Source organism: Siphateles boraxobius, unplaced genomic scaffold (genome assembly GCF_051911475.1).
Source record: "Siphateles boraxobius isolate OS27281-9 unplaced genomic scaffold, OSU_SipBor_1 130, whole genome shotgun sequence".
Lineage (NCBI taxonomy): Eukaryota > Metazoa > Chordata > Actinopteri > Cypriniformes > Leuciscidae > Siphateles > Siphateles boraxobius.
Window position 1 is genome coordinate 6100001 of NW_027508734.1, and position 26840 is coordinate 6126840.

General features: G+C 36.4%; 2 protein-coding genes across 3 annotated transcripts in view; both read right to left on the reverse strand.

The window, feature by feature from the left end:
* Positions 1-2011: 2011 nt before the first annotated feature.
* On the reverse strand, positions 2012-9328 carry LOC143736441 (uncharacterized). The gene is made up of 6 exons (XM_077227139.1): positions 9296-9328; positions 5508-5681; positions 4689-4767; positions 2740-2826; positions 2291-2491; positions 2012-2172 (listed from the first exon to the last, which is right to left on the reverse strand). The coding sequence occupies exons 1-6, from the start codon at positions 9326-9328 to the stop codon at positions 2090-2092; spliced, it is 657 nt and encodes a 218-aa protein (XP_077083254.1). The 3' UTR covers positions 2012-2089.
* A 4373-nt stretch (positions 9329-13701) lies between these two features.
* The window catches only part of LOC143736802 (uncharacterized), a 29139-nt gene continuing 16000 nt past the window's right edge, over positions 13702-26840 (reverse strand). Inside the window, exons 1-5 of one of the 2 annotated variants that reach the window (XR_013203578.1) lie at positions 21538-21586; positions 18270-18339; positions 17674-17760; positions 17226-17426; positions 13702-17121 (exon numbers count right to left, since the gene is read on the reverse strand). Coding sequence is in view for 1 of the 2 variants with exons in the window: in XM_077227507.1 (XP_077083622.1) it covers positions 17039-17121; positions 17226-17426; positions 17674-17760; positions 18270-18339 (441 nt within the window). In the remaining variant the exon portion in view is untranslated. Of the gene's footprint in view, positions 17122-17225; positions 17427-17673; positions 17761-18269; positions 18340-21537; positions 21587-26840 lie in introns of those variants that run through there. The other variant, XM_077227507.1, reaches the window with a different exon arrangement.

The window sequence follows — 26840 nt, forward strand, 5'->3', positions numbered from 1 at the left end:
TTTAAAAGAGGTTTTTGTGCAGTCATGATCTAGGGTGATGGAAAACATTTGAAAAAATAGCCTATTTTGGTCAAGCTCGGGTAAAAAGGACCTGAATGTAACTATTTAATAAACAAAATAAATGAAATGGGAGATCCATCCTGTTAGGGACAGATAAAAATGCCTAAAAATATTTTTTGTTTACTTTTTAAAAGTACTAAATTGTTGATAGGCTACTATAGTAGATTTTCATTTGTCACTTAATGATTAGTATATTTTTTGCCGATTTTATGAAATGATTGTTAAAAAACAACAACAACTGCTTAACAGGGTGGACAAACTGATATGTTGACAAGTGGTAGGTATAAAGAATGATGGATGGATGATTTCCTATCGTTCACGTACAACCAGTAACAATTTTATTTTCGTTTGCACTGGATTTAGATGGGAACAATATGTAAAACATTGCCAACAACCTTTAAATGCACTACTTCCTCAACTTTCCAAAGCCTTTTTTTTTTTGCGAATTACTTTCACAATCACTATTGTGACAAAATGTGTCATTGCGACTGGAACAATGATCTCCACCGAGATTAGCCTACCAAATGCTAATAAAAGTTTAGAGATACTTTGCTTACTGGGTGTTCTCTTTACTTCCTGTTCCTCGACGAGCTGTGAACTTCCTTTGTCTATAACTCTAGTCAATGCAAATTCCTATTGTGAGTTCATTCCCCACATTGGGGGAGGTTTTGTCTTGGTCTGAGTATAAAGAAATGTCTCAAGAGGCTCGGGGCAATTTTGTAGCCAGACTGAAATCCAGCTTAGTTGGAGCAGAGATCCGACTAACACATCGGCACAATGTTATGTAGAAGCTAATTATGGGTTTTCCATTTAGAAGGACAGAGTGTTTTTACATATACATACATTTATGCATTTGGAAATGCTTTTATCCAAAGCGACTTTCATTGCATTTCAAGGTACACATTTTTGTCTTATGCTTGTTTTCCCTGGGAATCGAACAAGCAAGCGCCAACGCTCTACTGTTTGAGCTACAGGAAAGTTAGACCAATCTAAATAGGGTGAACCTCAACCTCTAATTATTGCAGAGCATTGTTCTAACTAAGTTTATGTGGGAAACCACGGCATGATTATACAAAGTTAGAAGTAGTTAAGTTGGTCAGCTTTGCTTCTATGGTAATGGTTGTGACCTCTGGTTAGATTTAATCTTACCTTAATTCAGTGTGTTCAGATCTATGGGGACTGAATAATATACAGGTGAAATTCGAAAAATGAGAATATCGTGCAACAGTTCATGTATTTCAGTATTTCAAAAAAAAGGTGAAACTAGTATATATAACTATATACATATGCATTATTATACTTTTCAGAGGGCCAACATTTCTGTATTTAAAATCCTTGTTTTTATTGATTTCATGTAATATTCTAATTTTCTGAGATTTTGAATTTGGGGGTTTTCATAAGCTGTAAGCCATAATCATCAAAAAATTTTCCACAATATTCAAATTTTTCGAGATTCACCTGTATTCTAGAGTGAGCAAAGTTATTAGTTAAGATCAAAGATATTAATTTATCACCTCTGTCTAATGACTGAGACTGACCAGTTTGTGATTATGAGATCGTATAACCAGCCGATGCGAGAGTCGAAGTGTTATAGGAATCCGGATGGGTGTAAATTCAATAGAGTTCAATTGAATAATCAAACATACACCTACATTTAACGATTAACAAACATCTATTAACCTTTTTCATTTTTGGAGTCAGATGAAACAAAGAGGTAATTAAATGAATTTGCCACACTGAAAAGACAGTAACACGCGGTAATCTTTCACCCGCTTATCGGAAACTGTTGATGGACCAATGTTGCGCCGCCTTACAATACTGTTTTTCACAATATACAACATGGCCAAATCAAATAAAAATTTGTCATTAAAATAAAATTGCTGAGGTAAGACTGCTCGCATTTATTTTACAATATAGAGAATATACAATATACAATATAACTTATATAATAATAATAACAAAATGAGTTAGCTAAAATAACATTTCATGTAGTGAATTTGTGTATCCGGATGGATATTCCAGGCATGATTTAGGCATCATAAATCAAGTTCAGTGTGGTTCCTCTTCGTAGACCATAATGGCACACTCTCTCGTTCACATCCAGAATTTCTCCTGAAAATAAATAATGCTAGCAATTACTGATTTGCAGCTCTCTCATCAAACTGAAGTTTAAAAGTTGGTTGGTGCATCAAATCAATCTCAAGAAACAATTTGCATATGCTGTGTTTACCTTCATAAACCAGAATCATTTTCTCTGGTTTCTTCCCTTCCATGTCACAGGCCTCATTTAGTAAAACTGAGATTTTTTCCTGTGGGAACACACCGACTTCCATGATCGTCCCAGCACATTTTACATTGAAGTAGATCTTGTCCACTTTAGCAATTTCCTCGGGGTCAGTGGGGGAGTAGTGCTGTGATGGGATCTGATGAACTGAAACGACAGAGTAAAACAATGATTTGATATAATGAACTTGAGAACGCATTAGCACTACATCAAGATCCCAAAAACACATTGTGCATCATAAATCAGAGTTCAGTTCAACAGGTTTGAAGGCCTCTAAAAAAAGTTTAAGTCAAACAAACATGGCATTTTTAATGTGTAATATGGGACATATTTCTAGGTGAAACTAATGTCTTAATTTGATCTATTGGGAAGTTCATCCCAGAGTGCAGACAGACCTGAATGTGAGTTTACGAGGGATTGTGCGGGACTGTTCCCCTCGTGGACCACCAACGCTGGAGCAGGTTTTGTGACTGGGATGTTATCTGAAAAGAGAAACTTTTAGATTCAGGATTCTGAGGACAAACCTATTTTATTTGGAATAATATTGAATTGTGCACAATAAGAGCATGAATTATGAATTCATGTCAACTTTAATACTGCAGTTTCAGGGTCTAAACTGCTGAGATGGCTGCATTAAATTATATGAATCCGTGGTTTCATACTACACACTGCTATCAAGACTTAAAAATCTTATCTAGACTTATCAAATCAATTTAATTAAATCTAAGTCTTTAAACTATAAAATAACACCAGTGGTAGAATGGGAATTATGGACAAAATGATCTTGAATTGTTTTCCTTTTTATTATTAAAATATATGCACAACTTATATGAATTAAATTAAAATTTAAGCAAAAGCATTTAGATAAAAATGGTTTTAAGAAACAAATTCAGTCCAGCGTGTGTAAACGTTTGACTGCATAGTCTTCAGAAAAAGCACAGTACCATCACTGCTGTTACAAAAGTAATTAATGACATACTTGTCACCCTTGATAGAAAGCAATTCTGTGCATCACTTTTTCTTGATCTGTCGAAAGCTTTTGACACAGTGGACCATGCTGTTTTAAAGCATAGGCTACTTTGTCTGGGATTGTCTGATTGTGCAGTTTCCTGGTTCATGAATTATCTGAGTGACAGGACTCAGTGTATTAAATGTGATGGTCTATGTTCTGAATTAGTGATGGTCCACAAAGGGGTGCCACAAGGCTCAATATTGGGTCCTCTCTTGTTTATTATGTATATAAATGAACTGGGCCACAATGTGTCGGATGCTAATATGCATTTTTATGCTGATGACACGATTATTTATTGTTTTGGATCGTGCCCAGCTAAAACAGTTGCGTCTTTGCAGAAAGCTTTTGATGTGGTTCAACACATGCTTATGCAGCTTAAACTGGTTCTCAATGCTGATAAGACCAAACTGATGCTGTTTAGTGATACTTTTAGTAATACTTTCTCAAGTTCCTCCTCCTGTGTTCACTTTGACTGGAAGTGTCATAGAGGTGGTTCATTCTTGGCATTTGGCTTGATGATGCTCTCACTTTTAAACCTCATATAGATAACCTTGTGAAGAAACTCAAACTTAAGCTGTCTTTTTTCTTTCGAAATAAATTTTGTTTTTCTTTTAAAGCAAAAAAGCAGCTAATCACTGCAACATTTTTATCTGTCTTAGATTATGGTGACCAGGTATATTGGACCGTTTCAGTACAATGTCTGCATAAGATTGACACTGTTTATCATGCGTCTCTGAGATTTATTACGAATTGTAAAAATTTGACCCATCATTGTGAATTATATTCCAGAGTGGGATGGCCATCGTTGTCCAACAGGAGATCAGGGCATTGGCATATTTTTATCTATAAGGCCATGCTTGGTCTGTTGCCAGCCTACATCAGTAGTTTAATCACATGGAGAAGTGTTGGTTCTTATTCATTGCGATCAAATGATCACTTGCTGCTCTTTGTTCCATTTGCCCGTACAGAACTGGGAAAAAGGGCTTTTGTTTACTCCGCTCCTTCTGCATGGAATTTTTTGCAAAAAGACTTGAAATTATCTAAACTTATTTCCTTTCATGCTTTTAAGTCCAGATTGAGAGAACCTGAAATGACCTGTTCAAATTGTAAATGTTTTTAATTATTTGTGTTGTATAAACCTTTACAAATGTAATTGATTGTGTTTTTGCTGCCTCTTGGCCAGGACTCCCTTGAAAAAGAGGTTTTTAACCTCAATGGGACTTTCCTTTTAAAGAAAGGTTCAATAAAAAAAAAATAAAAAAAAAATAGTGTTATGTACAAACAAAAATAATAATAAACATAATGAGTGTATGGACTAGATGTGCACCGTACGTTTGTCTGGACTCTCCGATGGATCAGGTGTTGAACTGCTTCCCCACCACCACGAGAACACTTGGCTGATCGTCTCCCACTTCAATGCATATTACAAATCAAAGGTTATTTATAAAGTAAAGTAAAGTTTGAATGAAAAGTCTAGGCTTCTACTTTTTCAGTAAATTCTACACATGCCCATAACTTGTGCTTCTAGGTGTTAAATACTGTTTACACTGTAAAATTGTGAAAATTACTTTGTCATATTAAAAGTGGCGAGCAATTAAATAACAGTCCAAAACTAGTTTTTGGTAATAGTTGGTAATTTGGTATAAGTAACCACAAAATATAACTGAAAAAGTTCAAATAAAGCGACATTTTTGGGTAATGGAAACAAAAGTTACCGTGGTGAATACACAACATGAACTGTTAATGAAACATAACTGCTCTACTGATGAATAAAATAAACATACCTGCATACAAATCATTGGTAGCCTACTTTTTGGTAAGTTGCATGCTCGTAGTTTCGTTTGCGCTTTGTTAACAATAAAGTGACACACGGCGCGCGCCGCAGCATTTGCGCATGCAATTACAGAGTACAACCATGAGCACAACATAATAACTGTAACATAATAACAGCTGACAGGAGTTTTAATTTCTTAAGTAGTTACGAAAATAACTTTAGACATATAGCCTGAAAACATCTCATCCGACCGCAACACGTTTTTCTCAGGAACTCTTAAAGGGTGCTTTCACATCTGTAGTTCGGTTCATTTGGTCCGGACTAAGGGCGAAAAATTATACTTTGTATCATTTTCAGGCATTTTGGTTCCTTTTCACACCACACTGATTGCTCTGGTCCGAATCAGATGATGAGTTGATGAAACCATAGACCAGTGTTGTAGTCGAGACCAGCTCACTCGAGTCCGAGTCGAGACCGAGGCCATAGAGACCATAGAGGGTCGAGTCCGAGTCGAGACCCAGACCAAAGAGGTTGGATAACCTAGGTTGCGTCTGAAAACCAGACCTAAAGATATCTTCAACAATATGTAAATTATTTGGTGGTAACAATAAAATTGGCACCATACTCAAACAGTAAATCAAATATACCATGGAATCATACACTGTAATGGTAAAAAGGCCACATAGTGGTGTAAAGGTAATTTTATTAAAATTATAACTTAATTATTACAATCAGTTAGTGCTCTTACACATAACATACTGCACACGAATTCTGTGTGGTTCTTATGTGCAAACTGAATTATGGATGATAAGGCAGACATTTAACACATAGAATTTAGAGGTCTTTAGAATCGCGTGGAAAGACAGTATGTCACGTTATAAAAAGGCCCTTAAAACGGCCAGGGCTGAGCACCTCAGCAAATTAATAGAAAACAACCGAAATAATCCAAGGTTTTTATTTAATACCGTGGCTAGACTAACAAATAAACAGACGTCGTCTGAACAAAATACCTCGTTACAGTTTAGTAGTAATGATTTCATGAACTTCTTCACCGAGAAAATTGAAAGCATCAGAATCAAAATCGTAAACGTTCGATCTCTGCTCGCGCCGTATAATTCAGCCGCAATTATCACCCCGCAAGAACAATTACAATGCTTTACAACCATAGAACAAAAAGAGTTAAATAAACTTATCACTTCATCTAAAACAACAACATGTTTATTAGATCCTATACCAACTGAACTACTGAAAGAAGTGTTACCTATAGTGGAAGAGCCTCTTCTCAATATTATTAACTCGTCTTTATCTTTAGGTCATGTTCCAAGAACGTTCAAGCTGGCAGTTATAAAACCTCTTATTAAGAAACCACAATTAGATCCAAATAACCTAGCAAATTACAGACCCATTTCGAATCTTCCATTTATGTCAAAAATATTAGAAAAAGTTGTGTCTGCTCAACTCGGCTCTTTCTTGCAAGAAAACGACATCTATGAAAAGTTTCAGTCTGGATTCAGACCACATCATAGCACTGAAACTGCGCTTGTTAGAATCACAAATGATTTACTTTTAGCTTCGGACCAAGGCTGTATCTCAGTACTAGTTTTACTTGGTCTTAGTGCTGCGTTCGATACTATAGATCACACAATACTCTTAGATCGACTACAAAATTACACTGGTGTTCAAGGACAAGCATTAAGCTGGTTCAGGTCATACTTATCTGACCGCTACCATTTCGTCTACTTAAATGGAGAAAAATCGATTATAACTTCGGCAAACTATGGAGTGCCGCAGGGATCTGTGTTAGGCCCTTTATTATTCTCAATATATATGCTGCCACTTGGTTATATTCTAAGGAAACATGGAATTAGTTTCCATTGTTATGCTGATGACACTCAAATATATATTTCATCACGGCCAGATGAATACGCTAAATTATCCAAATTGACAGATTGTGTTAATGATATAAAAGATTGGATGACGCGTAATTTTCTTTTATTAAATCCAGACAAGACAGAGGTAATACTTATCGGTTCTAAAAACCGTCCACAAAACCCTTCACAGCACGACTTTAACATAGTAGGATGCCCTGTTACTTTATCCGCTACAGTAAACGACCTGGGTGTTATACTAGACCGCAACCTGTCTTTTGAAAAGCATATTTCATATGTTACAAAAACAGCCTTTTTCCACCTTAGAAACATTGCTAAGCTACGTAATATGCTATCAGTCTCTGATGCAGAAAAGTTAGTTCATGCATTCATGACCTCGAGACTAGATTACTGTAATGCTTTATTAGCTGGTTGTCCTGCATCTTCAATAAACAAGCTACAGTTAGTCCAAAATGCAGCCGCTAGAGTTCTTACTAGATCAAGAAAATATGATCATATAACACCGATTTTATCATCACTTCATTGGTTACCTATAAAGTTCCGTATTAAATACAAGATATTGCTTTTGACTTATAAAGCTCTAAATGGTTTAGCTCCAGTCTATTTAACGGATCTTCTATCGCCTTACAATCCATCGCGCTCTTTAAGATCACTAGATTCGAGGCTTCTGGTCATTCCTAGGATATCCAGATCCACCAAAGGAGGCAGAGCATTTTCACATTTAGCTCCGAAGCTCTGGAATAGCCTTCCTGATATTGTTTGTAGCTCAGACTCTCTCTCCCAGTTTAAAAAAGACTGAAGACGCATCTATTTAGCCAGGCATTCATATAAATTTTTATCTTACAGTTACTGTAAATTCGGCCTCTAGTTCATAAACGCCAGAGGCGAACTGGCCCCCGACTGAGCCTGGGTTCTCCCAAGGTTTTTTTTTTCTCCATTGGGTCATTTGATGGGGTGTTAGGACACCATTAGGTCACTGGATGGAGTTTTTCGGTTCCTTGCCACTGTTGCCTTTGGCTTGCTCAGTTGGGGATATTCAAATTAATTAACCAATCATACCATTGATTAGCTCTACCAAACTTGGATGTCTTTTTTTTCCAGTAATAAACAAACATTGTTAAGTTGTTTTGATTGACACTGTGAAGCAGCTTTGATACAATCTGTATTGTGAAAAGCGCTATATAAATATATTTGATTTGACTCTACTTGACATAGTTGAGCTAGAGGCCAGATCACATCTGACCTGGGTCCTGCTGCATTTGCGCGCCGCGAACGTACGGTGTGTTCACACCGAACGCGAATAGAGCGTCAAATACGCGTCGATAAGGTCTAGTTAGACGCTTGAACATTTGGTCGAGTTCAAATTTTTCAACTTGAGAGGAAGACATTCGCGGCAAACGCGTCGTCCAATGCGCGTCATGTATGTAATCTACTCACGCAAATAATTAAATACGCGTTCGGTGCGAATACACCATTAGTCTCAAGTCATGCGTAGTTGCGCACAAGAAAGTCAGCAAGGCGTTTCAATCAAACAACAATTTAAAGAAATATTAGCATAATCATGACATATTTTGAATGGGTCTCGAGTGGACTCGGGAATAAGTCCGAGTCCTAATATGTTCGAGCACGAGTCAATTCCGAGTCAAAATGTACACGAGTCCATGACAAGACCGAGACCATGAAAATATGGTCTCGAGACCGAGTCCGAGTCTCGAGTACACAACACTGCCATAGACATCAAAATATCTATGGATGAAACCCATAAGCCTTTGTTATACTCGACGCGTCCGCACGAGCGCGAGTCTCCGCTTACTGCGCGTACCTCCCCAAACGGACCTGGCGTTTATACTGGACGCGCTCGCCGTTGTGCTATTTTGTGAAACGGCAGGGGGCGACTCGGAGAATTCTCCTCTAAACCACCAGGAATCAGCAGTGAAGAAGTAGTTTTCCGTTTATTAGTAGTTTATTACTTGCTGATTCATATAAAAAAGAGTAATAAATGCAGTAGCCTAGGTTTATTGAACTTTCACTGCATGTAAACTAGTTAAACAACTGAAGCCTTATTGAAGAGTGTTTAAACCTTAATTTCATCAGCAGGGCTTACTTCTGCTATTGTAGGCTTATTTTGTAAATGTTAGCAGTTACCTAGACAAGTGCAAACTGGGTGCTAAATGCAAATGTGTTCCTATTCACAAAATGACAGGCTTTTATGGTCGCCCATCAATGCAAATGTCTCTGTGTATAGAAGGATCATAAACATGCTGGTACAGATGTACCAGTTCGGCCAGATTCGGCTCGAAGTCGTTCATCTTCGGATGCGGCGCCGCGCGCGAAGTTACAAAAAGTGCCGTGCACACCGCCAGGCGAAATGGGGTCTTGCGCACCCAACGCGCACGACCGCCCCCACCGCACTGACGTCACTTTTGCCGCGCGCACCTTCGCGCTCTTGCGGACGCGTCGACTATAAACAAGGCTTTAGACATCATATTGAGACTAGATGCCCTATTGGCCCCTGTGTTGCAAGAAATGCGGCCACCATCTTAAACTGGCCATACTCTTATTTGCGTTGCATAGCAGCAGTAGATGCCAGAGCACTGTGCAGCATATTCCTGCTCAAATCGGCGGACATTCACTCGGGGATTACTTTTCACAAGTAAGATTTAACATTACCGTACTATTGTTTGTATTTTGTGAGTAAAATATTCAATGTGTCCTGTATCGTAGTCTATGACCTTTGCAGCAAAAAAAAAAAAAAAAAACCGCGTGAAAATCAGTTCGGTATTCAGTGAGATATGATTAATTGAATGCGCTGGCAGCTCATTGCACCTGCCAAACAGATTACACTGAGCGGAGCGGGTGACCGGTTTAAGATGGCGGCCCCACGGCTCGTCCGCGCCAATAGGCAGTAGCGGTCTGCACAGTATATGATGTCTATGATGAAACCAACCAAAATGCAGTCACGTGACAACATCCACATCACTCGTTGGCCATAGGTAACTGCACTTCGATTGGCCAGAATTAACGCGCGGGAAAATTCCAGAGCTCCCGGAAGTTCACAAACAAGGAGGAATCCGGCAGACAGCTTTTTACTATGGAGAGACGACTGCGTGGGCTGATTGTATCCCTGGTCATAGTGTATTATATAGTTTGTTTACACCACTTAAGGCAAACAATAACATTTGCGAACGAAGCGAGAATGCGGGTTGAAAAGAATGTTTTAATGCACTGCCTCTCAAGTCTCTCATCAGAAAAACAGATTTACGTTTGTTGTCGTTTCCTTGACTGGAAACCCGCTACCCACCAGTTGAGAAACACTGTCATATACATTTAAAAAGATTTTTTTTTTTTTATTGAAACCAATATTTTTAAACGTTACCACCAGAGACTGTATAACACAAGGTTACCACTTAATTTTGTAAATAAAATGTTAATATTTGCAATTGTAGCTATTTTGATAATGCTCTCAGCTTCCACTACTCATTTCTGTTCTACACGTTTTACCATAGTTACATCCAATGAAAAAAATCTTGTTTGAGATTCAAGTGTTGTCCTACCAGACTAGTGAAATAGCTGTAGCCTTCCATGTCTTCCTAAACAGGATCCGCACTGCTGCATGGCTTAAAAATCACCTGTATATAGCTTTCAATGCAACCCACTTTCACTTTCTTTTAGCCCACGTGCTTTCCCTTAAATACAGGATTCTGCATGACTTCTTTGCATTTGTATTATGCATGCAGATTATACCTTTAAATTAAATGTCTTGAATGAATAGTTTACCCAATATGATTTAATTTATTTTAGTGTATAAAACGGATCACATATCTTTTCCATAAAATTAGTTTATAGCGACCACCACATTATTAAAACTCTAAAAAATAGTTTGCAAATTGTTTTTACAGTTTCATTAAGTGAAATAATTATGTAGAGGTGTATTTATTTAAGTATTCAAGATACTTTTTATATCATCTGCATGTTTTCCATGATATATGAAATATATTGATATATGTTTTCCATTATTTTCATATTTAGAGGATGTTGTTGTTTTGTCCCACTGTAGAGTTCCTGAAATAGGAGGATTTGAAACAGTTTAAATATTAAAAGTTTTATATTTTTATAAATTAATCTATTAAACCTGAAATTTTCAAACTGCAAGGCCTTTGGTATGTTAACATTTCTATGGACATTAAAATTGTTTATACTGACAGTATATATCACCATGATAAAGGCCCAAATTCAATTTGGTATATCAATAAGGCGATTGGTGATATACGGAGATGTCAGTGCCACTCACGCAGTATTAAAACTGTGAGAAAAATTTACATATTCAAAACAATATTTGCTTGGCCTGTTTGCAATTCACCTCACTTTTATGACATCTCAGGTTTTACTTTCACTTCATTTTGGAGTGATTTTTCACCTGGTTCCTTTTCTTCTGCCTGCTACCTATAAGAGCGTCTGAACTATTTTGCAATTCGTAGTTAAAAATGCTGTCTAGTTGAGGAGCTCAGGAGGTCTTTAAAAGTGTTGCGGTTAGCCCGGCTAGCTCAGACGGTAGAGCACGAGACTCTTCCTTGTATTGTTGATCATCCATCATCCAGGAAGGAGGAAACATATTTAAAAAAAAAAAAAAAGATAAATGTTAATCATTAACATTCATTTTGGCATTTTGAGTTAACACAGACAGATCATAAGCCCGGCTGGCTCAGTTGGTGAGACTCTTAATCTCAGGGTCGTGGGTTCGAGACCCACGTTGGGCGCATAGTTTTAACTTCTTAGTGCATTAAACATTTGTTATGTAAACATTTAGAGAAAAACACACCAATCGCCCCCTAGAGGCACATTGTTCTCAATAATAATTACCGTAAATTATATGATGCACAATGTGCAGGCAAATTCACATGCTTGAAACTTAATTTCATGTGCACAAAAAAGGCAGGAAAAAATTCACGTGCGTAAAATAAAATTTGATATTCATAAAATATATTTCACAAATGCAAAACAATTCACAGATGTACAACTGTCCACCACGTTTTGAATCATTCCCTCGCGTTTATATTAAATACATGATGAAAAATCACATGCGGTCAGGATGATCATTGTTGATCATGAAGCAGTTTAATGCAAAAATCCTTTGCATTTGTATTATACGTTTAAATTAAATGTCTTGAAGAAATAGTTTACCCAATATCATTTAATTTATTTTAATGTATAAAAAAGGATCACATTACTTTCCATAAAATTAGTTTATAGTGACCACATCATTAAAACTCTAAAAATATTTTGCAAATTGTTTTTACAGTTTCATAAAGTGAAACTTCATGAACGGCTTCATAACTGGCTTCATAAGTGGCTTCATAACCGGCTTCATGACCGGCTTCATAACCGGCTTCATTAACGGATTCATAAGCGGCTTCATGACCGGCTTAATGAACGGCTTCATGAACGGCTTCATAACCGGCTTCATTAACGGCTTCATAAGCGGCTTCATGAACGGCTTAATAACCGGCTTCATAAACGGCTTCATTAACGGCTTCATAACTGGCTTCATGAGCGGCTTCATGAACGGCTTCTTAATCGGCTTCATAAGCGGCTTCATTAACAGCTTCATAACTGGCTTCATAAGCGGCTTCATAAATGGCTTCATAACTTGCTTCATTAAACGGCTTCATCAGCGGCTCCATCAGCAGCTTCATAACCGGCTTCATGAACGGCTTCATAACTGGCTTCATGAACGGCTTCATAACTGGCTTCATGAACGGCTTCATAACTGGCTTTATTAATGGCTTCATGAACGGCTTCATAACCGGCTTCATTAATGGCTTCATAACTGGCTTCATAAACGGCTTCATTAACGGCTTCATGAACGGCTTCATAACTGGCTTCATAAGCGGCTTCATGAACGGCTTCTTGAACGGCTTCAAGCGGCTTCATAAGCGGCTTCATTAACAGCTTCATAACTGGCTTCATAAGCGGCTTCATATACGGCTTCATAACTGGCTTCATCAGCGGCTCCATCAGTGGCTCCATCAGTGGCTCCATGAGGGGCTACGGGACTGTTAATACATGATTTCATGTAATATTCTAATTTTCTGAGATTTTGGGGTTTTCATAAGCAGCCATAATCATCAAAATTATAACTTTTCCATGATATTCTAATTTTTCGAGTTTCACCTGCATTCTAGAATGTATGAGCAAAGTTATTAGTTAAGGTCAAAGATATTAATTAATCGCCTCTGTCTAATGACCGAGATTGACGAGTTTGTGATTATGAGATCGTATAACCAGCCGATGCGAGACTCGAAGTGTTATAGGAATCCGGATGGGTGTAATTTCAATAGAGTTCAAATGAATAATCAAACATACACCTACATTTAACGATTAACAAACATCTATTAACCTTTTTCATTTTTGGAGTCAGATGAAACAAAGAGGTAATTAAATGAATTTGCCACACTGAAAAGACAGTAACACGCGGTAATCTTTCACCCGCTTATCGGAAACTGTTGATGGACCAATGTTGCGGCGCTTTACAATACTGTTTTTCACAAGATACAACATGGCCAAATCAAATAAAAATTTGTCATGAAAATAAAATTGCTGAGGTAAGACTGCTCGCATTTATTTTACATACAATATACACAGCAATACAATACCTTTGACAATGAACCTTTACAATGACACGTTTTAGGGCAAGGCAAGTTTATTTATATAGCACATTTCATACACAGTGGTAATTCAAAGTGCTTTACATAGAAGAAATTAAAATAATCAAAAGAAATCAGAATAATTAAAACAGTTTAGAATAAAAAGATAAAATACAGTACAAACAGTCACAATGGTAATTCAAAGTGCTGTACATAGAGTAAATTAAAATAATCAAAAGAAATCATAATAATTAAAACAGTTTAGAATATAAAATAAAATACAGTACAAACCGTCGGACGAACAGTGGCACAGTGCTCATTCAGTAAATGCACAGCTCAACAGATGTGTTTTGAGTCTGGATTTGAATGTGACTACTGTGGGAACACATCTGATCTCTTCTGGAAGCTGTTCCAGCATAGTAGATAAAGCAGACTCGCCATGCTTAGAGTGAACTCTTGGTGTTTCTAGCTGATGTGATATTAATGATCAGAGTGATCTGTTGGGTTTATATTCAGCGCGCATATCTGCAATGTATTTAGGTCCTAGGCCATTGAGTGATTTATATACCAGTAATAATACTTTAAAACCAATCCTATATGTAACTGGCAGCCAGTGTAAAGACCTGAGGACTGGTGTGATGTGTTCATGTTTTCCGGTTCTGCTCAGCGTTCTGTATGAGCTGCAACTGCTTTATGTTTTTTTTGGGAAGGCCAGTGAGGAGTCCATTCATCACCAGCAGAGTGGATTATTGTAAAGCATGCACAAGTTTCTCTACAGGAAACAAAGCATCTTGTTTCTGGAAACAAAGCATCTAATTCTTGCAATATTTTTCAGGTGATAGTATGCTGATTTAGTTATTGCTTTGACATGACTACTGAAACTAAGGTCTGACTCCAGAGACACACCCAGATTCCTGACTTGATTTTTAGTTGTTTGACCCCTAGACTGAAGGAATGCGTTCACCTTGAGAACTTCATCTTTGTCTCCAAACGCAATGACTTCAGTTTTGTCTTTGTTTAACTGAAGAAAGTTCACAGGGAGTCAATGGGGCTGTAGTCGTTAGGCGATAGGGCTAAGTAGAGTTGTGTATCATCTGCAAAGCTGTGGTAAGCGATTTGGTTATTTCTCATTATTTGGCTCATTGGGAGCATGTACAGGTTGAACAGGAGTGGCGCAAGAATTGAGCCTTGAGGGACTCCGCATGTCATGGATGTCCACTCAGACTTACAGTCTCCTATACTCACATAATAACCTCTGCCTACCAAGTATGACCTGAACCATTTTAGGACTATCCCAGAAAGCCCGCCCCAGTTTTCCAGCCTGTCAAGAAGTATGTTGTGATCGACTGTGTCAAATGCAGCACTGAGGTCGAGTAGTACCAGCACTGATAATTTGCCTGTATCAGTATTTAAGCGAATATCGTTTATTATCTTTATGAGCGCAGTCTCTATGCTGTGATGCGGTCGGAAACCAGATTGAAATTTGTCAAAGTGTCCATTTGAGCTTAAGAATTTGTTCAGCTGATTGAAGACAACTTTTTCAATGATCTTGCCTATGAAAGGAAGATTTGAGATCGGTCTATAGTTGTTTAATATGGTCTTATCCAGATTGCTCTTTTTCAGGAGGGGCTTAACAACTGCAGTTTTCAGGGAGTTTGGAAAACTACCAGAGAGAAGTGAGGCATTTACAACTTCTAGGAGATCTGCTTCTAAACAGTTAAACACACTTTTGAAGAAAGATGTGGGAAGTGCATCAAGAGCACAGGTTGATGTTTTAAGGTGTTGTACGGTTTCTTCCAAAATTTTGCCATAAATTTCTTCGAAATCAGACATAGTGACTACTTTTTCAGGCTGTAGTCTGATCTGTCTGATCCCAGCGCAACTCAAGCGATGATCTGATCACCTTTCTGATATTATTGATTTTCTCAGAGAAGAAAGAAGCAAACTCACTGCACTTTCTCACTGAGAGCATTTCACTGGGAATCTGGCTTGGGGGGTTTGTCAGTCTCTCTACAGTAGCAAAAAGAGTGCGTGTGTTGTTTATATTGCTGTTTATAATATTCGAGAAGAAAGTCTTTCTAGCTTTGCCTAGTTCCTTATTGAAAGCATGGATGATGTCTTTGTAGATGTTATAATGGACTACAAGTTTTGTCTTCCGCCACATGCGCTCTGCTTTTCTGCATTGTCTTTTCATATTTTGCACTGCTGTTGAGTTTCTCCAAGGTGCTTATGGTGGGGGTGGTGATGGCGCAGTGGATAAGACACATGCCTTTGGTGTGAGAGACCCGGGTTCGAATCTACTGTGAGACACCAATGTGTCTCTGAGCAAGACACTTAACACCCCTAGTTGCTTCAGAGGCGTGCGACCTCTGAAATATAGCAACTGTAAGTCGCTTTGGATAAAAGCGTCAGCTAAATGAATAAATGTAAATGCTTATATTTTATATGCATATTTTTGTCTACCACTCTTCTTCCTGACTTTCACAGGAGCAATATCATCAATTATACTCTTAACTTTTGAGTTAAAAGAATGGAAATTGTGTCCTTTTCTCGCACCACGACTCCATACCTCCTTTACTGGCATTTGTGGGCCCGAGCGGTGGTTTATCAAGTTCCCCTCCCTTTTGGGGGCTGGAACGTAACAAATGGGGGCTCGTCCGGGCCAAAAAGAAAGTTAACATCATTTGTGGGCCCGAGCGGAGGTTTATCAAGTTCCCCTCCCTTTTGGGGGCTGGAACGTAACAAGGAGAAAATCAACAGAGTCAGCAGATATGCTTGGTGTTAAAGATATAGCCTTCATAAATAGTACACTAGTGTTCTTGTTCTCATTTAAGCATCTCTTCTTGACAGACACAGATCTAGCTTCAATGGTAGGAGAGATCAATATATCAAAGAAAATACAAAAATGATCAGACAGTGCTACATCCTTAATAACAATCGATGAAATGTTTAGACCCTTACTGACAAGTAAATCTAGAGTGTGTCCACGATTATGTGTGGGTCCATGTACATGCTGAGTCAGATAAAAAGTTTTTAAAACAGTTTTTATTTCTTTTGCCATATTGGTTTCTGCATTATCTATGTGAATGTTAAAATCTCCAGCAATGACAAAACAGTCAAACTCAGAGGAAATTGTTGATAACAGTTCTGTAAAGTCCTCAGCAAAGGCTGCAGAGTATTTTGGAGGCCTGTAAACAATGATTAGTAAAATGCGTGGAGCACCTTTTAACACAATACCCAGATATTCTAAAGATGGGTAATTCCCAAAAAATATTTGCTTGCATTGATAGACATCTCTAAAAAGAGCAGCTAAACCTCCACCTCTTCTAACAGTTTTAAAGCACATAACATCCGGATGGATATTCCAGGCATGATTTAGGCATCATAAATCAAGTTCAGTGTGGTTCCTCTTCGTAGACCATAATGGCACACTCTCTCGTTCACATCCAGAATTTCTCCTGAAAATAAATAATGCTAGATATTACTGATTTGCAGCTCTCTCATCAAACTGAAGTTAAGACAAATCAATCTCAAGAAAACAATTTACAAATGCTGTGTTAACCTTCATAAACCAGAATCATTTTCTCTGGTTTCTTCCCTTCCATGTCACAGGCCTCATTTAGTAAAACTGAGATTTTTTCCTGTGGGAACACACCGACTTCCATGATCGTCCTAGCACATTTTACATTGAAGTAGATCTTGTCCACTTTAGCAATTTCCTCGGGGTCAGTGGGGGAGTAGTGCTGTGATGGGATCTGATGAACTGAAACGACAGAGTAAAACAATGATTTGATATAATGACCTTGAGAACGCATTAGCACTACATCAAGATCCCAAAAACACATTGTGCATCATAAATCAGAGTTCAGTTCAACAGGTTGGAAGGCCTCTAAAAAATGTTTAAGTCAAACAAACATGGAATTTGTAATGTGTAATATGGGACATATTTCTAGGTGAAACTCAGTCTTAATTTGATCTATTGGGAAGTTCATCCCAGAGGGCAGACAGACCTGAATGTGAGTTTACGAGGGATTGTGCGGGACTCTTCCCCTCCTGGACCACCAACGCTGGAGCAGGTTTTGTGACTGGGATGTTATCTGAAAAGAGAAACTTTTAGATTTAGGATTCTGAGGACAAACCTATTTTATTTGGAATAATATTGAATTGTGCACAATAAGAGCATGAATTATGAATTCATGTCAACTTTAATACTGCAGTTTCAGGGTCTAAACTGCTGAGATGGCTGCATTAAATTATATGAATCCGTGGTTTCATACTACACACTGCTATCAAGACTTAATCTGATCAAGACTTATCAAATAAATTTAATTAAATCTAAGTCTTCAAACTATAAAATAACACCAGTGGTAGAATGGGAATTATGGGCAAAATGATCTTGAAATGTTTTCTTTTTTATTATTACAATATATGCACAACTCCTATGAATTAAATTAAAATTTAAGCAAAAGCATTTAGATAAAAATGGTTTTAAGAAACAAATTCATTCCAGTGTGTGTAAACGTTTGACTGGTATAGTGTTATGTACAAACAAAAATAATCATAAACATAATGAGATATGAGTGTATGGACTAGACGTGCACCGTACGTTTGTCTGGACTCTCCGATGGATCAGGTGTTGAACTGCTTCCCCACCAGAAGACTCTGATCGTCTCCCACTTCAATGCATATTACAAATCAAAGGTTATTTTAAGTAAAGTGATGTTTGAATAAAAAGTCTAGGCTTCTACTTTTCATTAAATTCTACACATGCCCATAACTTGTGCTTCTTTATGATAAATACTGTTAAAAAATGAAAAATACTTGGTCATATTAAAAGTGGCGTGCTATTAAATAAGAGTACCAAACTAGTTAACCACAAAATATAACCGAAAAAGTTAAAATAAAGCGACATTTTGGGGTTATGGAAACAAAAGTTACCGTGGTGAATAACTTTACACAACATGAACTGTTAATTAAACATAACTGCTCTGATGATGAATATAATAAACAAACATGTGTTACGGATCAACTGGGGATCATGTTAATTGGGGGAACGCGCGAGCACGCAGATAGTTTTACCTGGATTTCATTTCTAGCAGATGTTAACGGCGACAGATTCGTCACAGCGAATTTTTCACTAGACAGATTTAAAAGCTTTCCACGTTATTTATAAATGTTGGTTTCATATTAGGGCTCTGTTGTTTACTCTGTCGCAACTCCGCTGTATGTTTCAGACGCCAATTAAGGGAAGTTTTAATGTGTTTTAATTTCGCGACGCCCAGACCACGCCCACATTAATTTGTTAAATACGTTTCAATGAAATTCGTATCTAATGACAAGTAGATTAAATAAATTACGCTATTTACAGTCTTTGCAGTGCGTGTATATTCACAGATTATTGTTATGATGCCAATTTGTGGCTTAATTTAAATTGAGCAGCAATACTGCGGTTAAAGGGACATGTTAAACATTTATTTATTTTTTATTTATTTTAATGTTGCTGAGTAATGAGTTAAAGCATCAAGCATACAGTACACTCCATAAATGTTCCTAAATAGAGGTGAAAATTGATAAGCTGTAGCTTATGGATCCAGTGAATTACCCACAGCATTTAGTTAGGGGAATGTTCAGCAAACATATTCATTAGCTAACAGGTATGAAAGCAAGAAAAACAAAAGAAAAAGAAAAAAAATAGGCAAATGTACATGCATGCAGGACAGCTGTATTTGCCAACTGTGGAAGGTCTGACCGCACTGTCCCACCTTCCACATTCTGAACATTCATTCTCAGGAAGGAAGAACAAACTAACAAAACTTGTTTTGCAATGTATAAATGTTTCTTTCCCATTGGCCAGATTGGCCTTCATACCTATGCTCCTCTCCATCTGATATAATCAGGTTATATTAATAAATAAATGTCATAGTTGTAATACCTTTTTATAGTAAGACCAATTTAACACACCATTACCCTTCATTGTGAAATTTTCACATCTTCTCTTTATATAGTGTTCCTTTTTTGAGTAGCTATCCGGATATTGGTTATCCTGCAAAGTTTTTGATTTGTCTAACTTTATTGCATCAATTTTTCGGTGGTAGTATATGTCCTAACAACAACGACACCAGTTACAATAATGACAATAATTTATAGACCTTTTCATCTGTTCCTAACGGTTAGCACACGACAACAATGAAAGCACATGATGTGATGAATAACAAGTTAAGAGAATGTGTTAATGAGAATCATGGTACCAGTCAAATGAAAAGAAATGGCATAATTCAAATTTATATTACATAAAAAAAGAGGATCACACCCATTACATTTTATTTATAAAACTGACAGACCATTGTCTCATATTTCTTTTGTTAAAGAGGTCAGCAAAAAAGTAAACACTAAAGCATTTCCTATTGTTTTAGAGAGGTTCATGGTATTCATGCGAGGTGACAAATGATTAAGAAAGAGGTTAGTGATGTAGGCTTATGTGAATATTAGCCATAGAGAATATCAGTATATATTTGTAATAATTCATCACCATCACTATATCACATATTCTGCTTATTTCAGTAATAAAATCTGTTTTTCACAGGACTTTAATCACTGAAGACAAGGTGTTCTCTACATGTCCAATAAAGACATTAGATACACAACATGTTCATGCTCCTACTGAGCATAATTTAGCCTACAATACAATATTACCATATAAGAATTTATAAAATTCACTTAATTTAAATTATTAGGCTATATGATTCTAAGAAGATGCAGTATTACATACAGAATTGTTCTGAAAGAAGAAGAGTCAAAATTAGTTTTTTTTTTTTAAATTATTATCTGTTGAAAATTGTACAAGTTCATGAGATAATTAACTTCATGACCCTATAAGCTGCTTTATGTCCAGGGAAAAGAATACGGAGGCGTCAGAGCTGGTTGTACAAACAAACGATCTTAATAATCAGCAGAGTAAAATAAGCAGATAAGTGTTTTTATATAAAAATAATAGATCCATTATAAAATTAGGCTATATATGCAGATCAATAAATGCAACTTGTTGAAACAAATGGAAATGACTTTGTAATTTATGTTTCTTTTAGGTAGCCTATAGCTACTTTGACTTAATCTAAATCTGTTGTTATTTATGATTAGAACTCATGACAACACACTCAAGAAAATATGATGTTGAGAAGAAGATTCTTACAGGTCTTCTGAAGTGCGCTGGCAAGTCTGTTCATCCAATGAAACCGAATGCCCCATGTTAACATAAAGGCGTGGTTTCTGAGCTTGACACTAAAGTATGTTAAACTTCTTTGAAATGGAGTCAAATACGCAGGAATATAGCACCCACTGCAAAAACAAAGCACTTCATTCGCATACCAGTGTATACAACTGGTGAAATATTCGTTTTTGATAGGTGATCCGTGAAATAGGGCATGAATCTGTCGCCGTTAACATCTGCTGGAAATCCAGGTAAAACTATCTGCGTGCACGCGCGTTCCCCCAGTTAACATGATCCTCCATTTGATCCGTAACACCTCCTGCATACAAACCATTGGTACTTTTTGGTTATTTCATGACTTACTAATTGCCAACATAACTACGACGTTGCATGCTCGTAGTGTCGTTTGCGCTTTGTTAACAATAAAATGACACACAGCGCGCGCCGCCGCATTTGCACGTGCAATTACAGAGCACAACTAACCCCAACAGCTGACAGGACTTTTACGAAAATTGTAGTACTTTTAGTAGTTAAGAAAATAACTTTAGACATATGGCCTGAAATCATCTCATCTGACCGCATACTGAATCGAGACGACACGTTTTTCTCAGGCGCTTTACTTAAAGGGTAATTAGTTCACCCAAAAATGTAGTCATCATTTACTCACCCTCAAGTTGTTTCAATCCTGTATTGTGTAAATGTCGTTGTTCTTCTTCTTCTTCTTCTTTTCTATCATGGCGGATTGCAAGCAACTTAAGGTGCATACCGCCACCTACTGTTCATGAGTGTGTAGCAACATTGTTTTACATCTATTAAATTCTATTTTTTAATTTTGTATTCTGAAGATAAATAAATAATGCTTTCCTTAATCTATAAATATCTTTTATATTTCCTTTATTTCCCAATAATCCTTTAAGACTCCATTCTTGGCCTGTCCTTTCAACTACTCTTCTCAATTTCTCCCTTTCAGGTTCATATGTTTTACAGTTCATCAATACATGTTCTATATTTTCTATCTCTCTACATCCTTCACATTTATCATTATTTTTCCTCCCTATTAAATATAAATTGTCATTTAAATAAGTATGACCTACTCTTAATCTGATCATTATTATTTCTTCCCTTCGGTTTCTCTCATTAATATTTCTCTTTACTACTGACTTTTGTACTTTATATAATCTTCTTCCTTTTTTATCTTCATTCCACCTTTTTTGCCAATTTTCAATTTCTTTCCTCTTAATAAATGATTTTCCTTCCCCTTTCCCTAAAGGAATTGTAATTGCTATTGCCTCCTCTAAAGCCCTTTTTGCTAATTTGTCTGCCTTTTCATTTCCTTTTACCCCTTCATGTGCTGGTACCCAACAAAACCAAATATCAATGCCACCCCTGTATAATCTAAATAAACTGTGCTGAATTTCTAATACTAAATCTTTCCTATTATTTCCTTCTCCCTGAATACTTTCTAAAGCTGCTTTGGAATCCGTGCATATCACCACCCTATCTGGTCTAACCTCCTCAACCCATTGTAAACTCAATATAACTGCCACCATCTCTGCTGTGAAAACTGATAGTTGATCTGACATTCTTTTAGAAATATGTATTTTGAACTCAGGAATATATATTCCCATTCCCACACACCCTTTTAAATTCTTAGACCCATCTGAATATATTTTAAGGTAATTATAATAAGAGTTTCTTAAATATATATCAGTCTGTATCCCTATTTCGTTTAAATTCCATTCATTTTTCATTTTAAGAAGTCTCATGTCTACATTTATCTCAGGAAATAACCATGGAGGAACAACACTAATTGGATTACATTGTGCTATTTCCTTATCCTCTAATCCAAACTCTTTAATCAATTTGCTTATAACCCATCCAAATCCATTACCATGGAACTTTGAATATTCCCAACAAGTTTTTAGAATTGTTGAAGTTACATTTTCATCCATACTACTTTTAATTTTCATCCAATATACTAAACCTAATTTCATTCTTCTCATTTCCAGTGGAGTTTCTCCAGTCTCTACTAAAAGAGCATTGATAGGTGTTGTTTTCACTGCTCCTGTACATATACGTAAAGCTCTACTCTGTAATCTATCTATCCTTTGTAGTGTTGTTTTAGCTGCTGCTCCATAAATAAAACTGCCATAATCTATTATTGATCTCATAAGAGCCCTGTATATGTTTAATAATGACTGTCTATCTGCACCCCAGTTATTTCCAGCCACAGCCTTTAAGAGATTTATAACTTTCTTACATTTAGTTTCCAAGTTATCTATATGTGTTTTCCATGTATAAGAGCTATCTAACCATAGTCCTAGGTATTTAAATTCTGTAACCCTTTCCAACGTCTGTCCATATAATGTCATTGTTCCTATATCAATATTTCTCTTATTTGTGAATACCATAAAACAAGACTTGTTTGCTGATAATTTAAAACCCCATTCATAAGACCATTTTTCTACTTTATTAATTGCTTTCTTAATATTTCCTACTACATGTTTTATATTCTTTCCTCTCATCCATATGGCCCCATCATCTGCAAATAATGCAGATTTAATACATTTGTCAGTATCTGAAAAGATGTCATTAATCATGATATTAAATAAAATTGGGCTTATTACACTACCTTGAGGTATTCCATTTTCCACATTGAATTCTTTTGAATAATCGTTCCCCATCTTCACCCTTATTTTCCTATCCATCAAAAAATTTGCTATCCAATTATACATCTTCCCACCTATTCCCATCTGCTTTATTTTTATAAGTAACCCTTCTCTCCATAATGAATCATATGCTTTTTCTATATCAAAAAATACTACAACCATTATCTCCTTCATTTTTAACGCTTTCTCTATATCATTACTGACTCTAATTAATGCATCCATTGTTGATCTCCCTATTCTAAATCCACACTGGTATCCATTAATTAATTTCTTATGTTCAAGAACAAACCCTAATCTACTGACCACTATTTTCTCCATCCATTTACTTAAATGAGAAGTTAAAGCTATTGGTCTGTAATTATTTGGACTGATTGGATCTTTCCCTGGTTTATTAAATGGTAAAATTGTTGCCCTTTTCCAACTATTTGGTATTGTACCTTCTTTCCATATTTTATTGAATAATTTTAATATTAATTCCAATGTAACTTCCGGTATCTGCCGAAACATAGCATAGCATAATTGGTCCTCCCCTGGAGCTGAATATCCTGTCCCTTTCAATACTGTTTTAATTTCTTTCACAGTTATATTCATGTCTAATGTTGATGTACATTTTTTACATTTTCCCAATATATTTTTATGCTTTCCAAGTTTTTGTAGCTTCTGCCTTCTATGAATGTCTGTTAGATGATCACCATTATGAACTGCAGCAAATGTCTCGCCTAATAAATCTGCCTTTTCTTTATTTAAAACTACTATCTCCTGTTCTCTAGCTAAAGCTGGTATTTTAACATCATCCCTTTTCCCCGTCATTTTCCTAAACATTGACCAAACATTCTTTAATTTTATTTCTGAACCTATTGAGGAACAATACTCTCTCCATGTTTTCTTTTTTGCTTCCTTAATAGTTTTACGAACCATTGCTCTTTTCCTTTTATATTCAATAAGATTTTCGGTTGTTAAATTTTTCTGTAATATTTTAAATGCCTTATTACGCTCCTTAACCACTTTGCTACATTCATCATTCCACCAAGGCACTACCTTTTTCTTACCTTTTATGATTTTTTTCCTTGGTATGCTATAACTTGCTGCATTTAAAATATGTTCTGTTATCTCCCTTGCACACTCTTCAATGTTGCCTTTTAAGGTAACCATATGACTGGTTTCCTCACATTTAATTTTAAATTTTTGCCAATTAGCTTTATTAAAGCACCATCTTGTTAATATAAAATCTTCTTGCCTGTTTATATTGTCATCAATTATTGTACTTACTGGAAAATGATCACTTCCTATTGTAGACTCCCAGTTGACATCCCATTTACATGAACTAACCAGACAATCAGATATTAATGTGATATCAAGACATGAAACTGTATTTTTATGTATATTTACTCTTGTACCTTTTCCATTATTAAGACAAACTAATGACCTTTCATCCATTATTTCTTCCACTATGCTACCATTATGATCTGTCTTCCTGCTACCCCAAAGACTATTGTGGGCATTAAAATCACCACACCATATTTCTCTTCTATGTATTTTCCCCGCCATCTCCCTAAATATATCACTTTCAAGATTTTTACATGGATTATAATAATTAATAATTTTAAAATTTCCATATTTTCTTACATTAAATATTTCTATAATAACACATTCTAATTCTTTATTCATGAGATTTTTCTCATAAGCTATTCCATCTTTAATAAAAATAGCACATCCTCCTCCACTACCATTACTTCTATCCTGTCTTTCTACCCTATATCCAGGAATCTTAAATTCTAAATTAGGTTTTAACCATGTTTCTTGAACGCATATTATATCTGGAATTATTTCTAATTCATAAACAAACTTTTTAAATTCTTGTCCATTGGCAATTAAACTTCTGGCATTCCATTGAAGTATGTGTAAAACCATGATAACAGCTATGATCCTAATCCTGAACATTCTCTATTGTTTCAGTGGTACTCAGAATGGAATGGATCTGTTCTGCTTGAATTTCTTTCATATCTAAAAACCTTCCAGCTGCTGTTACAACTGCTTTGATTTTGTCACTTTTCTTCTTCATTTGTACTGTGATATTAACAATATGACACATGAATGCTACAAAGTTTTCTTTTTTCACCACCATTGTATTTTCATCCACTTTACATTTATGCAAACATGTGTTTTGACTATTTGTTGTTGGTACCAAGGTTTGTCTTTGATAAATCTGCCTTTGCTTTGTATTCCCAGCCGAGTTTCTTTGACCTGCTTCTCCCAACCTCATTCCTCCTGTGCTATCTTTCCTCACTCTTTTTAAAGCTTCAGCATATGAAACTCTTTCTGTTATTTTGATTCTTTGCGCTTCTCTGGCTTCCCTTTGTACAACACATCCACCATATGCTGCGCTGTGTTCACCTCCGCAATTACAACACTTAACCTTAGCATCTTTATCACATTTACCAAATTCATGCGGTCCTCCGCATCGTGCACATCTAGCTTTGCCTTTACATTCCTTTGCAATGTGTCCCATTCTTTGGCAAGTAAAACATCTGAGGGGTTTAGGGATGTAGTCTCTGACTCTGTAATTCATATATCCTAGCTGGATATTTTCTGGCATGGTATTTTCAAATTGAAGAATCACTGCCATTGTATCTTTAAGTTCCCCATCTCTTTTACTTTTAATCCTGATGGCGTCTGTTATTTTCCCTCCTCTAATTTCTTTTTTCACATCCTCCATTGTCATTTCAATTGGAACTCCTGATATTACTCCCCTCAACCTTGCTATAGCTCCTGGAACATATGCTTTAATCCTTTCCCCCATCAAGGTTTTCATTTTGAGTATCTTCTGTTGTTGTGATTCACTGACAGCATGAATTAGCACTTTTCTGTTGTTCATGATTCTAGCCATTTTGATTTTCCCTATTTCTTCCTCTATTGCTTTAGTCAGCTTTATCGGGTGAATAAATCCACCCTCCTCTTTAAATTCCACCATTAATTTATATTCCTCTTCCATGTTTAAGTCATCCTTTTCTCGTGAACTCGCCCGTTCGTTTGTTTTTGTCCTTTTGCTAACTTCTGCTCTTGTCTCGCTCTCTTCCGACCAACTTTTTCCCTTTCTTGTCTCTTCCTCATCATTCTTTTCATTCGTGATGATCTTGAAATCATCCACTCCATCTCATCATTACCACTATTTCCTCCTGATGTAGAAGCCATGTTGCTACATTCAATGAACAGTTTATGCAATCCGCCAAATTCAAATCAAATCCTACCGCCTACGATTCAAACTCCTTCAGTCAGTGCGGGAATACAGAGAACCTCCTCC

Bases quoted from the DNA above. Each gene is read 5' to 3' on its own strand.
- LOC143736441 (XM_077227139.1), bottom strand. From the start codon at position 9,328: ATGAACGACTTCGAGCCGAATCTGGCCGAACTG. The intron at 5,682-9,295 runs GTACATCTGTAC...TCTGGTTTTCAG, and splicing joins AGCCGAATCTGGCCGAACTG to ACGCAACCTAGGTTATCCAA. The intron at 4,768-5,507 runs GTGAAAAGGAAC...TATGCATTGAAG, and splicing joins ACCAGAGCAATCAGTGTGGT to TGGGAGACGATCAGCCAAGT.